This window comes from Sus scrofa, chromosome 5 (genome assembly GCF_054392235.1).
Source record: "Sus scrofa isolate SSC_HxYL_T2T_F1_AM1 chromosome 5, Sscrofa_HxYL_maternal_Yorkshire_Landrace_v2.0, whole genome shotgun sequence".
Classification (NCBI taxonomy): domain Eukaryota; kingdom Metazoa; phylum Chordata; class Mammalia; order Artiodactyla; family Suidae; genus Sus; species Sus scrofa.
This window is the reverse complement of record NC_139387.1, coordinates 89,535,395-89,550,185: the sequence shown is the minus strand read 5'-3', so window position 1 is coordinate 89,550,185 and position 14,791 is coordinate 89,535,395. Positions and strand designations below refer to the sequence as shown.

The window sequence follows — 14,791 nt, the reverse complement described above, 5'->3', positions numbered from 1 at the left end:
GGATTGAATATACTCATGTTTTCTCTTGAAATGTATCTCCTCAACTTTTAGCTTGTGTTAACTGTAAGATTTATAGAACTGTTTGTAGGGTTATAAAGTTTTCTTGGTGTAGGAAGCCTTTCTTTGCTTTCAACTTTGGAGACAAATCACTAGGTATTAAAATGAGAGGGTTTTAGCAGAATCAGCTTTTCAGGCCAGAGTTTCACATACTCAGTTCTAGGAGGTTCTTTTTGTTTTTGTTTTTTGTTTCTTGTTTTTTTCAGGGCCACACCCACAGCATATGGAGGATCCCAGGCCAGGGGTCCAGTCAGAGCTACAGCCACCGGCCTACACCACAGCCACAGCAACTTGGGATCTGAGCCACGTCTGCAACCTACAGCACAGCTCATGGCAACACCAGATCCTTAACCCACTGAGCGAGGCCAAGGATCAGACCAGAATCCTCATGGATATTAGTCTGGTTCATTAGCACTGAGCCACTGGAACTCCAGAGGAAGTTCTTATGAGCCATGCTGAGGGGCAGCATCCTGGAACAGAAACAGGTTATGTCCTTTTATCCAATTAACTTGAACAAATTTATCGATATGAAAAAGTCTTTTGTCTTAAACATTAGGCTGGATTTATATTTCCTTACAAAGATTTTAAAGCATCTTTTAAAATGCCATTGTTTCTTCTATTCTGTGAAACAGCTTCATTTGACTCCTGAAGACAGTAAGGCCTGGAGCAAGGCAGTCCTTAGAATCATGCTTTTCTAAGCCCTTCCTGTTACACTATCTTTTTTTTTTTTTTTTTTTTTTTTTTGGCTGAGGCATGCAGTGTCTTGATGTGGCCACAGCAGTGAAAGCACTGAGTCCTAACTAGACCACCAGGGAACTCCCTAAACTGTCCATCTTGTACCGAGTTTCTGCAACTTTCAAAAGCTTTCACAAAATCACTAACAATGCAAAGTCTGGCTTCCTTTGCTTGAGGCACATAGTCTGAGTCTTCCCATTTCTTTCACTTCAGTTTTAGACTTTCCCCCCTGCGTGTGGCTGTTTCCTGGTCTCTGCTTTTGCCTGTGCTCCTCTCCTTGCCTCGAGAGCCTCTCTACCTTGTCTTTCTAGAGCTGAGCTGTCCATCCAACACAGTAGCCCCTGGCCACACAAGGCTCTTGAGCACTTGAAACCTGATTAGTCTGTATAGAGATGGGCCGTCAGTGTGAAACACTGGATTTCAAAGACTTAAAAAAAAAAATCTCATTTAATAATGCTTTATATTATGACCTGTTAAGATGATAACATGTTTGATATATTGGGTTATATAAGATATATTAAGATTAATTTCACTGGGTCCTTTTTAGTTTTTATCAGTGTGGCTTCTATAGTCATCCCTGCACCCGGCTCTTTTCTCTCTAAGGCAGCACATTCCCCGGGCTTTGTCCGAAAAGGCTGTGATATTTCTGGGAGTTTGTTTTGCCAGTTTTCCCCACCTCCCTTCCTCCTCCCTGATGGGACTAAAGATGAAATAAAGAATTAAGTGAGAGAATTAAGAGGCTTCTAAACCATTAGAAAGCAGAGTATGGTCATGACATGAACAGAGAACCTTCAAGGCTTTCTACTTTTATTTTGAGAAAACAAGAAAGCACTGCAAAATATGGGAGGTGGGGGAGGGCAGGGAGAGAGCATGCTGACTTCAAAATCAGAGGAAGTTCAGACTTGTCATTGATTGACTCAACACCTGGAATTCCTGACTTTTTTTTAAGGGTTGCACCTGCAGCATATGGAAGTTCCCAGGCTAGGGGTCAAATCTGAGCTGCAGCTGCCAGCCTACACCACAGCTTGAAGCAACGTCAGAGCCTTAACCCACTGAGCAAGGCCAGGGGTTGAACCTGCATCCTCATGAATATTAGTTGGGTTCTTAACCTACTGAGCCACGACAGGAACTCCTGGAATTCCTAACTTTTTGCAAAAGCTTTTTATTTTTTATTTTTTGTCTTTTTAGGGCCACACCCACAGCATATGGAGGTTCCCAGGCCAGGGGTTGAATCGGAGCTATAGCTGCCAGCCTACGCCAGAGCCACAGCAACACCAGATCCCAGCCTCGTCTGAGACCTACACCACAGTTCACAGCAATGCTGGATCCTTAACCCACTGAGCGAGGCCAGGGGTTGAACCCAAAACCTCATGGTTCCTAGTCGGAGTCGTTAACCACTGAGCCACGACGGGAACTTCTGCAAAAGCTTTTTAAGAGCATCCCATTTCTCTCGAGCTTTCTCTTTGGTCTTCTAAATTCGATCAAAATGGTTGTCACCACCTTTGTGCAGATGATCTTGTCCACACTGGGCAATGGCCTTGGCTTTATCAGGCTGGCCTTTCGGGGTTTGTCCTTTATCCCCAAGGTCAGACATAGGATATATCTATTTGATTTGGAAAGCTTTTGGGCCAGGGAGGAAGGGCTCTGCCTGTACCTTATTTAGTTATTCATCGGAAAAAGTCTGTTGTCGTTCTTAAAGATAACAGCTTAGGAGTTTCCACTGTGGTGCAACAGGATTGACAGTCTCGGCAGCGCCAGGACTCAGATTCCATCCCCAGCCAGGCACAGTGTGTTAAGGGATCTGGTGTTGCTGTAGTTGCAGTTTAGATCCCAACTGTGGCTCGGATCTGATCCCTAGCTCAGGAACTCCATATGCCATGGGGTGGCCAAAAAAGAAAAAGAAGAACAGCTTAAATTTCCTTTTGGAGGTTCCCAGGCTAGAGGTTGAATCAGAGCTGTAGCCGCTGGCCTACGCCACAGCGATTTGAGATTCGAGCCTCATCTGTGACCTACACCACAGCTCACATCAACACCAGATCCTTAACCCACTAAGCGAGGCCCAAGATCGAACCCAAAACCTCATGGTTACTAGTTGGATTCGTTTCAGCTGCACCACGTATGGGAACTCCCCAATAATAGCTTGAGTTTCTGTAGTTTGTTTTCTATGTTACTCTTGGTACTTTGTGATACTTTGGTACTTTGAAATGTTAATTTTTCCTTGAAGCTGTTGCCGTGAGCACAGTATTTTAGGGAAAAAAATTTTTTTTCTTTTTACAGCCATACCTGTGGCATATGGAAATTCCCGGGCCATGGGTAGAGTCAGAGCCAAAGCTGGGACCCTACGCCACAGCCAAGGCAACACTGGATCTGAGCCACATCTGTGGTCTGTGCCGCAGCTTCTGGCAATGCTGGAATCTTAATCCACCGAGCGAGGCCAGGGATTGAACCTGCATCCTCACAGGGTCCTTAACCCACTGTACTACAACAGGAACTCCAAAACTTTTAATTAATATTTTTACTTAGGAAAAAAGTGTCTTAGGGAAAAAGTCCTCCAAAAGTACCCATATTAGACTGCTGTCAGTCATTTTGACCACATTTATTTTTTTGACCAAATTTAAACAACAGAGTCAAGCAAAATGTAGCCACAGATTAAAAATTTTCTACATATGACCTCAAAGTTTGCTCAGAAATGACTACTTCCATGTTGTACTTTACCTGCTGTCATAATGGAACTTAAGGTTGGAATATGACTAGTTTGATTGCAGAAATGCTGGTACTAACATTATAACACTGTGTAATGGTTATATTATTAGAATAATCCTGTCTTAACCCTAAAGGGCCCGTTTTCTTCTGTAGTTTCCTTAACACTTTCCTTTTGTTTAGTGATTGCTTGTGCTTCGCTAATTTCTATAACCAAGCTGGAGTGGAATCCAAAAGAAAAGGTAAAATTTAAGTCATTGTCCATATGATTGTCAAACTGGTTCCTGGGGTTATTGTCACAATTATTTTCAAAATTTTGAATTTCTAATTTTCTCTCTCTTTTTTTTTTTTCTTTATTGTTTGTCTTTTTTTAAGGGCCACACCCCACGACATATGGAGGTTCCCAGGCCAGGGGTCCAATCGGAGCTATAGCTGCTGGCCTATGCCCCAGCCCCAGCCACACCAGATCCGAGCCACATCTGTGACCTACATCACAGTTCACGGCCACGCCAGATCCTTAACCCATTGAATGAGGCCAGGGACCAACCCTGCGTCCTCATTATCAGATTCTTTCTGCTGAGCCATGACGAGAACTCCTCTAATTCTTTCTTAAACCCTTCAACCATCAAGGCCTGGTGAAAGAGGTGAGCCACTGAAGGGGAGGGAACAGAGTGCGTGAAGGTGTGCGGAGGTCAGAGGAGGCAGGGTGTACTGAGTGGAGGGGGAGGGGATGAGGACAGTGTTGAGCATAACTTGTATCAGGATAGGATGAGAAATAAATGTGGTCAGGGGGGAGGGTGGGGATTAGTTTGTGCACGGCTGTAAGAGGTGAGCAGAGAGGCAGATGCTTGACACAGGTGACCAGAATAAGCCTTTGAAGGCTTTTGAACAGGAGACTAAAGTGAAGGAATTCTACTGGATGAATACTAGTCAGAAGCAACACCTGGGGTGGACTGCAGAGGCGTGAGCCCGGAGTTAGGATGGCAGGGAGAATGAAGTTCCGCCCGTTTAATTTCAAATCTAAATTCGTCTAGATTGCAAGTAATAGCGAGAGAATGAAAGGACTTGATGAAGTGAAGATGATGCCCAAGTTTTTGTCTTGGGAGAACCCAAGAACCTGTTTTTGTGAGCAGAGATAATTGGGTCCCTAATAGGAATAACTGATTTAATGGAGGCAACTGGATGGGTTTGGCTTTAGAATCACTGAATCTGAGGCTAGTGAAACGCTGAGAAATATCCAGTTAGAGCCAGGGGTTGAGAGCCATCAGAGCATAGACTAGAGTAACTGGTAATTTCCAGACCAAACACCAGAACACACGGAATCAGGGGTTTGGAACTGAGCTGAATGCGTGCCCTTAGGTACAGCAAGAAGGGAGTTAGTGAGAAAACAGCAGGAGTTTTTCCCAAAGGGGCAGGTGGAGTTATTGATGGTTTTCCAAAAGCAGTCTTAGTCAAAGGTCAGAGTGAGAAGCCAATTGCAGGAGGTTGAAGAAACAGTGAGAGCAGTGGTTCACTGTCTCAGTGGAATGTTTGGAAGCGAGAGAAGGAGAAGTAAGATGGTGCCTGAGGGGGATGGAGGGGTCAGAGGAAGGGCTTTCCATCACAGAGGATTCTGGCAGGTGATGGAAGCCTGCAGGACACCAGGGAGAGACTGAAGGGAGTGAGAAGAATGATCCAGACAGATGTTAGGGAAAAAAGTGCTTCTGGAAAAGGAGGCACCAGAGCAGAGCAGAGCCAGGTGTACTTTACTTTTGAACCACTGGGAGGAGACCTTCCACCACAAATCAGCGGCTGGGAAGGATTTCTCAAAGCTTAATGGAGGCAGTTTAAAAAAAAAAAAAAAAGAAAGAAAGAAAGAAAGAAACCAAAAAACAAACCAAAAAAACCCTTTTTTAAAATTTTTTTTTTTTTTGTCTTTTGTCTTTTTTGTTGTTGTTATTGTTGCTATTTCTTGGGCCGCTCCCGCGGCATATGGAGGTTCCCAGGCTAGGGGTTGAATCGGAGCTGTAGCCACCGGCCTACGCCAGAGCCACAGCAACGCGGGATCCGAGCTGCGTCTGCAACCTACACCACAGCTCACGGCAACGCCGGATCGTTAACCCACCGAGCAAGGGCAGGGACCGAACCCGCAACCTCATGGTTCCTAGTCGGATTCGTTAACCACTGCGCCACGACGGGAACTCCCCTTTTTAAAATTTTTAATTTACTTTTTTTTTTTTTTTTTTGGCCACCCTGCGGCATATGGAGTTCCCAGGCCAGGGATCTAAGCCTCAGTTGCAACCTATGCCACACCTGCAGCAACGCTGGATCCCCTTTAACCTATTGTTAAAGGCTGGGGAGCGAACCTGTGTCCTCATGCTGCAGAGACGCTGCCAATATCGTTGTGCCACAGCGGGAACTCTAGAAAAACCTTTTTCCATTTAATTTTCTATCTTAAAAATAGGAAAAGAACCTGGTTTTCTATTCACTCCATAAATTACTATGCTGCTCTTAGATTGCCTCCTGTTTCCCCAAATCCACGAATGTGAAGAAAACCCTCTACCTCCATTCACAGACTAGAGTGAGCATTTAGGTCCTGCCCCAAGCTGTGGAGGTCAGAGCTCTCACAGGACAGTCCTGTGCTTCGACGTACCTGGTGGGGAGGCTGAGAATTAGGATATCATTGTCTCGTTTCGAGCTCAGCCTGCATTCACATGTACATGGCGGAAGGTCTGGACCCCTGCTCCAGGGCGCCATCACTAATATCACACGACGGAACACCCCCCCCCCCAAAACCTCCAAAGTCTGCTTCTCTTTGTATGAGGCATTTTCATTGTCCGGGGTGCTGGCCTCCCTTCTCAACCCCCTAATGCAGGCTGGTCCGATGCTCCCTAGAGTGGCCTCGACAGGACCAGCAGTGGATGTGACAGTCCTTGGAGGGGGGAGCAAGGGTGTGTAAGAGTTTGATGGGCCTCTGTTACATCTTTGTGGGTGAAAACCGCGTCAAAGGAAAGGACTGACCTGCAACCTAGCATGTTTGTTTGTTCACACCTGTAACCTAGAGCAGAGCAGACAGTGAAGTAGGAAGAAAATAGAGGGTATTATTTGAAAATAGAGGGCATGAATTGATGACAGGCTAATTTGGCATGTGGGCTCAAGTCAGAATGCAGACAGGCATTTTTTGCTTAGTGTTTAAAACAATGCTTCTAGAGTAATTTTTGGCATTTGAAAATCAGGGGAGATCCTCTCCTCTGTCCCTCTGTCTCTGTCTCTGACACATACATACCAGCCCCTCACCTCAGGCTTTTTTTTTTTTTCCCCAAAGTAACTCGGGGATTATTTTTCCCATTTGGTGAGAATGGAATTGAAATGAGGAGGTGTGGGCCTCGGTCGCTGCTCTCTTTTTGCAACCATCAGTTTCAGTTCTTTTATTTGTTTCCTGGCCTCCAGAGGCAGCTGACTTTCGAACCCCAATTAAACACCATTCTCTTTCTTGCCTTCCATTCTCTCATTCCTCCCACCAAGAAGTAGTCTCATTATTAGCATTTGCTTCGTAACTCTGCTTACCTTATAATGTTAAGCAGACCTATTTTCTGAACTGGCATTTTCTGTAGTAACAGAGAAACACAAGACCTGGTGGTGACCGTTGATTAATTTCCTTGAGATGCACCAGGGAGGCCTTTGGAATAACCACACTGATGCTGGGAGGTGCTTTTCGAGGCTGTCTTTCAACTTTGAGCTTCCCAGCAGTGGGAGGGCAAGTCATGCCTTGTATGGAAAGTTCTTTCTTCCACTGAGTCCAGATTTGGCTTCCACTCTCCGCAAATCTTCGGTCCTCATTCTGCCTTTTTAAGTTACATAGACAAGCCTTAAAGCTAGGGTGTGTGAGAACCCAAAAGAACTTTGTACTCAGGTTCTCGTGGGGCAGCTGCCCGGAAGTGCATCTCCATGGCCCTGCTTACCCCTTGTTTCCTCCAGGGCTTGATTTATGCTCACTGGACAGCTTTTTCCTCGGACCTGACCTGCTCATTATGATTTCAGTACATACACTAAAGTGAATGCATGTAGGCTAAATTCTGTTCCTTTTTTTGGTTGTTCTTAGGATTACGTGTATCACGTAGTGAGTGCGATCTGTGAATGGACAGTGGCCTTTGGTTTCATTTTCTACTTTCTAACATTTATCCACGATTTCCAGGTAGGTATTTGTCAATGCAAATGTTACAAGTTACTGATGATGACGATTAGTTGAAATCCGTAGAACATTTCTTGGATTAACAAGAAAAAATAAGGGCACTATCTTTCTTCTCACCATTATGTGTTTGAACAAATATGTAATTATTGTGTAATTTTGTGTATTCCCAAAGGAGAGCATCTTGATTAGCTCTCCCAAACAATGAAACGTTCATCTGCCCTCTGCCATTTGCTGCTGATAGTCATAGATCCTGGTTATTTTCTTTGCGAGGAGGTCTGATTTAAGAGTTTCAAATAACAGGAAATAGGTCTTTTCTTAAAAATAAGTGTGTTGTTGAAAAATGTTCCCAAGGCAGAGAGAAGGTGGGACCTTTGGCAACGGGGAAAATCTTACATTTTGAAACAAGTGAATTAGTAGCTAAAAGGTTAGAGAAAACCAAGGAAATTCTTGAGGATCCAACTCAAGCTCAGTACGACCCATAGTGAGATCATCTCTGAGGGGGTGCAATGCTGTGGGAGTTTCAGAGCTGGCACTGGAATTGTTTACTTTCTTTCAAACTTTTTTTTTTTTTTAAATAGAGTGTCACCCTAAGGATATCCACAGAAATCAATGATGATGTTTGAAGAAAGAATTCTATCTCACTCAGTCAAAGTGGCAGACAATTTCTAGAAGTGGTACAGAGGACAGACAGGTTTTAATGCTGCCCTGTATGGAATTCATCTGTAGCACGTCCAGGACTTGAATTTCTTTAAGAATTCCCAATAGTTGTATATTTCCAAAGGTATGTTTTCCTAGAGAATGTAGAGCATTTATGACATTGTAGCAATGTTTTTAAAATTTTCTAAGTAGACATTTTTTTATATTAACAAATTCTTTACAGAAAAGATAGGTGTTCCAGAAAATGGAGACCTCTTATTTTTGTACAGATTCTGTGTTGTTTTATTTTTCTTTGTGTGTGAGTGCTTTATGGAAATACACTAAATGAGGACTTCATTAAAAAGTAAAATCAGGGGATGCTCATTTTTAAATTTCATTTTTAGAAAATGAACTGTATAATTTGATATCATGAGCATTTATAACATTCAGTTTGTAATGATCCTTTAGATTTAGTTAATAAACTAACACTAAGAGACTATGATTTTTAGATGAACCAAGCAAAATGCTTCTATCAAAAAGCCTTATTACCACTATGCACATTAACTCAGTGACCACAGAAGACCTTGATTTTGAAATTCCGTCCTCCACGGGCCTCCCTGCTCACAGAAACCAAGCTTTTACCATGGCTGCTAACTGTCTCTAGTGGTGTGATTCCAGGTCGGGTGGATTCAACAAGGCAGGTTAGAAACCAAAAGCCTTCTGACAACAGAGAGAAAGGGAGGTGAGCAAATAACAGGAAGAACGCACTGGACTCAAAACTGTTGTCTTTGCCAGATTTGGGCGGTGGGCGCGGGGGGGAGTGCGTCTCAGGGAACATCTGAGGAAGGCAGAATTCCGGGAGGGAGACTTTTGCTTAGTACTAAACCTCTGCGAAAGCCAACCTGCGAAAGGCATTACAAATACCATGTATTAAACTACCCGTTATTGTTACTGGCATAACTTGAAGCACAGTCTGACTCAGAAGCTGCAACTCACATCTCGAACTGAGTGTGTGCCAGTCAGTGTGCTGACGGGAGCGCAGGTCTGAGAGGAGGAAGGGGAGCGGTGTGCAGAGATGGAGTCTGTGGCTGCGCCTCTGACTATGCCTGTGGCCGGGTATCTGCACACTAAAATGTGAAGCAGGTCCTTGGCTCAGCAAGACCTGCACACACGACTTTTCCCCTAAATCACGAATGACAAATGAAAAGCAAGTCGTTCCAGAAGAAATGGGTCTTGAGATGTGAAGGCTTAGGTTTGAAGGTTGAAGAGAAGGAACTCCCTTTTAAGGACCTTCCAGATCATGAAGCCATGTCTGGCCAGCCGGGGGCCAGACCTTAAGGGTACACGCCTGCCTGGACAGCCTTGTTTGAAGGGGTAAGGCTCAGTAGCGGTCAGCCACCTCCTCGAGGAAAAACTGTCTCCCCTAAGGGGTCAGCAGTGAGAGCCTGAGACCCATTTCTTGGTCTATTTTAACTTGTTATTTTATTTTTTTATTTTTCCTTTACGTTTTAACTGGTTATCATGCCCTGGCTCCCTCTGTAACACTGGAACTGAAAGACTGATTAAAGCTATGCCAGGCTAGAGAGGGGGAACCTCTCCAGAACACCTTGTACCATGGAACCTGGAGCAGGATGCATCTACGGATGGATCTCGCTTGGAACAGACTTGTGTTATCAGCCCTTCTCGTGACCTTCTATCCTTCTTCATTTCTACATCTCTCTGAGAGGTTTAGATTGGGAGCTCCTTGAGGGCAGTCTGTGCCTTATCCTTTTATCTTTGTAACTCCAGCTTTTACCAGGCTGCCTCCTGGTACACAGTAGGTGCTTAATAAATACTCACTAAATGCATGAATGAAGGAGTGAGCAAATGAAGGCATGACTAGGGATATTCGTAGTGTTGCACAATGCCATTTACTCGAGTTTACTAATTAAGTGATAAATAGTCTGTATCGCTTGTCATACTGACTCTTTTGCTGTGTGTGCTGTAAACGTTTCAGCTGTGTGGGCTTCTGCATTGTATGACAACTCTCTTCAACCTGGACAGTTACCACAGAAATTGTCACACGGGCTAGACAAACAGTACACCTGGATTGGCAAACTGAGAAGGCCAAAAATCACTCCAGACAATCATGTTCTGCTGAAATCGCTAAAGCTGGTCTTATCCATATTTTGATATTATTTCTAATTTCCATGAACTTGCATTTCCTTGGACCTTATGGCTGAAAGACTAAAATAAAATGAAATATTTCTTTATTTTAGTAATCTGTGTCTCTGTTAAATTATGTCAACTGGGTGCTACTATGAAGTGTATTTATCCAGGAAAGGATTCTTGCTCCACTTTGACTCTGTATAGGTAGAATTTAAACCTTATGTTTTCTATCTTTTTGCTTTTGTGTGTGTGTGTGTGTGTGTGTGTGTGTGTGTGCTGCATTCAGAAGTTCCTATTCTTGGTCCAGAGATTGAACCTGTACCACAGCAGCAGTGGCCCAAGCCACAGCAGTGATGACGCCTGGATCCTTAACCTGATGCGCACCAGGGAGGTTTTGGTTTTTCTGTTTTGCCTTTTTTGCTTTTTAGAAGTGCACCTGTGGCATATGGAAGTTCCCAGGCTAGGGGTTACATCAGAGCTGTAGCTGCTGGCCTACACCACAGCCACAGCAAGGCCAGATCTGAGCCTCGTCTGCGACCTACACCACAGCTCACAGCAACGCCAGATACTTAAGCCACAGGGCGAGGCCAGGGATGGAACCCACAACCTCATGGATCCTAGTTGGGTTTGTTGACCACCATGAAGGGAACTCCCAGGGAGTTTCTTAATTCATGTAGCTCAGTAGTTCCAACCAAAGCCCTCCAGTTGAAACTCACTGTCACTGGTTAGCTAGCTTGGGCTACATGCCTATCCTGTAGCCCAGAGAGGTGTGTTGCTCTGATTGGTCAGACCAGCATCACAGGTCCACCTCTGGAGCACTGAGGGGTCAACTCTGCCCAAACTACTGGGCTGATAGTGCACAAAAGTTGTTTCTTAGAAGAAAAGGATGGAAACAGAATCGTGCACAGACTCCAAGCTACAGATTCCACTATAGAATTAAAGTGCCCCACAGGTCAGAAAAGCCAACCCAACCTTATTGAGAGTAAACCAGATTTTACCTGTTGCCAACTTTTTCAGGTTAAAAAAAAAAAGTAAATGTAAGCCATGTAGCTAATCAGTGTGCCTTCATCTAACTTTGAAGTTATATTTTTCCAAGGTTTTTCTTGTCTCATTTCATGCCCGCGAGGTTGGTCAGGCAATTCACTGTCATATGTATTCAGATGAGGAGACGAAGGCAGGGAAAGAGAGGGTCAATGACTGTTAAGAAGTTCTACCGCTGGATGGCAAGAGATCGCTGCCTAGGACTCTTACTTTTTTGATTTCTAATCAAGTGCGTCTTTCTTCTTTTCTTTTTTTTCCCCAAACACTAACAGAGGATTCCACAGAAATTGCATTTCATAAACCAAATTAAGTACATCAATGTTGTTCTGTGTTTGGGTTTCCTAACATCCCTTACATGTGGCGTGGTCCCATGTTCTCATCTTTTACTCAGTTGCAGACACACTGGTCTGGTGTTTGGGCCTGGAATGAGGAAGGGGGAGTAGGAGGGAGATAAGTGGTCTCTATTCTCTCCCACTCCCTGATTCTGGCAAGCCGGTAAGCCCAGCCGTCTCCCCACACACATACTCTTGGTCTGGCTCTGAATGCCCCGCATTCTCAAGGCCAGAATGTCATGCATCTGCGTCCTGTCTGTTGCACAAGAGAGCAACCACAGCCTCAAACCCTGGAGGAGAAGCTTCTGACGTTCCTGGGTCACCCCCAGCAGATTCATCTTCTAAAATGAAGAGCAGCAGGATGCCAAACACATTGGGGGTGGCAGTGACCTCCAAAACCGATGCTTGCAAAATGTCGAAGGGGCTCCCAGCCATCTCCACTATGGTATGGGCCAGGGTGCTATGAGATGATGCCTGGTAACCCTTTGGCCTAGGCAATCCCTCAGCGATGAGCAGAGTCTTCCATTCCCACAGCTGGCTTCACCTCTGGACCCTTCAGTTACGTGAGTTTCTTTTTAATTTAGGGAAACTTGAGCTGGATTTCTCGTGCTTACTCCTGTAAGAGCCCTGACTTATGCAGATACCCAAGCGTTTTCCTAATATGCCAATACAGTAAACTACTGTTATCTGGACTCTGTGTTGGGGTGGAAAGATAATTTCTAGATAAGTGGGGAGTCACCTGTTCCCACTCACAGCTGTTACTCTCTGAACCATGTTTTCTTATTTTAAAAATTTTGAATCAGTAATATATTGATGTGATGCAAAAATCAAAACAATATGAAAAGGTACTCAGTGAAAACCTTTGTACTTTCCTCAAGCAACATGTACTCATTTCACCTCTCTTCTGACAGATGGCTCCTTTCAGTGAAAATATAAGCAGAAACATACATTTTAAAATATTTCCCCTTTAACTTGTACTCCAAATGTAGCATACCTTGCCAACAGTTTTGAGCCTGCCTTTTTTTGACTAAGCAATGTATCTCGGAGATGTTTCCATATCAGTAGAGAGAGCTGCTTCCGTTTTTAGTTGTTTTACCCCTGTACAGAATTCCATTGTATGGCTGTGCCATTCTTTAACAAGTCCCCATTTGATGACCAGTCGTGCTTTCCAAACTTTGCAATTACAAGTGCAGGACCTTGTAATCCAGCATTTCTCACAGGTGCAAGGAAATCTGTGGGAGAACTCCCCTCAGTGGGAATGCTGGGAGAAACGGAGACTGTGTGTGTGATTTGACAAATACTATCATCTTGCCTTTGGAAACTTTTTACTTGAGAATTTTTTGTTGGAAAACCTTTCCAGCTATTTCACACTTCCGTCTAAACTGAGAATGCTATGGTAAGTTCACCTTTCCTGGGCAACTCATTGGTTCATCGTGTGGATTCTGCAGTACAGGTGTGGAACTGAGGTCAGCCGACTGTCACTGCTGTTGTACAAACCCCTCCACGCTGCCCCCTGGGGCAGGGAGGGCGAGGCTGTTTGCTCCCCTCTCCGCAGACGGCGGAACCCCACTGTCTTCTACCTCCTCCCCTCTAGCACCCACTCTCCCCCTTTCACGGTCAAGAGCGTCTCTGTCTCCCTTGGGTTCTTCACTGCGGTCCTGCCTCTGTGTCCGCCTCTTCTGATCTCATCCCTTTTCTGACCACTTTCTCTTTTGATATCTCTTTGAAGGGCTGCCACTTCACTCACACTTCCTTATCTTCTGAGAACATTTTGCTTTTACAGACATCGATCATCAACCACAATATTCCCTTTCCTCTTTCTGGTAAATTAACCCATCACAGAACCCGGGGGAATCCACGGGCCTTTTAGTCTTTTCTGGCCTTGTAGCTTGGTGGTCAGTGGTTAATGACCCAATGAGTGGGGATACCAGTGATGCAGGGGCCAGAGAGAGAGAGACAGATTCTTAAGCTATACGAAACTTAAAAAAAAAAACTTACCTAAAAATAATAGGCTTTAATTTTGCCTAAATGTACCTTTTATGCCATTTTTCAAAATTAAGCTGTACCTTTTTTTTGTCTTCCCAGGGCCACACCCGTGGCATATGGAGATTCCCAGGCTAGGGGTCCAATCAGAGCTGTAGCCGCCGGCCTAGCCCACAGCCACAGCAACGCGGGATCCGAGCCGCGTCTGCGGCCCACACCACAGCTCACGGCAATGCCGGATCCTTAACCCACTGGGCAAGGCCAGGGATCGAACCCACTTCCTCATGCATGCTAATAAGATTTGCTAACCACTAAGCCATGACGGGAACTCCTAAGCTGTACTTTTTAGAGTACTTTTGGTTCACAGCAAAACTGAGCACAATGCAGAGTTCCAGTATACCCACTATGGCTCACAGGCACAGCCTCCCTATCTGCCCATCCCCCACCAGAGTGGAACATGGATTTTAACCTCCATTGCTACACCATCATCACCCACAGTCCATAGTATACCTTAGGGTTCACTCTTGGTATGGTGCACATTCCATGAGTGTTTTTTTCGTTTGCTTGATTTTTGGGGGGTTTTTTGGCCACACTCACAGCATGTAGAAGTTCCCCAGCCAGGGATCGAACCTGTGTCACAGCAGCAACCCAAACCACTGCAGTGGCAATGCCAGATTCTTAACTCACTGGGCCATAGAAGAACTCCTCCATGAGTTTTGACAAATGTATAATGGCACATATCCACTCTTGTAGTATCATATAGAATAATTTCACTGTCCACAAAAATCCTTTTGTCATTTTCAATAAGACAAAATGGGGATTACCTATGGTGAGGCAACACACATTTTTTTTTTTCAAAACCACATATTCAGTTTTGTTAAACCATGAACACTTCTTTACCTGCTTGCATTAACACTGATTTTTTTTTTTTTTTGTCTTTTTGCCTTTTTTAGGGCTGCTCCCTCGGCATAATGAGGTTCCCAGGCTA

General features: G+C 44.5%; 2 protein-coding genes across 6 annotated transcripts in view; one reads left to right on the top strand and one right to left on the bottom strand.

Moving 5' to 3' along the window:
* Positions 1-10,560, top strand: part of DRAM1 (DNA damage regulated autophagy modulator 1) — a 35,458-nt gene extending 24,898 nt beyond the window's left edge. For 2 of the 3 annotated variants that reach the window (XM_085024545.1, XM_085024544.1), the window contains exons 5-7: positions 3,676-3,734; positions 7,574-7,666; positions 8,242-10,560. In XM_085024545.1, the coding sequence (XP_084880671.1) occupies positions 3,676-3,734; positions 7,574-7,666; positions 8,242-8,286 (197 nt within the window). In that variant the 3' untranslated portion in view covers positions 8,287-10,560. The remainder of the gene's footprint in view (positions 1-3,675; positions 3,735-7,573; positions 7,667-8,241) is intronic. The other variant, NM_001190286.1, reaches the window with a different exon arrangement.
* The window catches only part of GNPTAB (N-acetylglucosamine-1-phosphate transferase subunits alpha and beta), a 211,495-nt gene that overhangs the window by 169,993 nt on the left and 26,711 nt on the right, over positions 1-14,791 (bottom strand). The gene's annotated exons all lie outside the window — the stretch shown is intronic.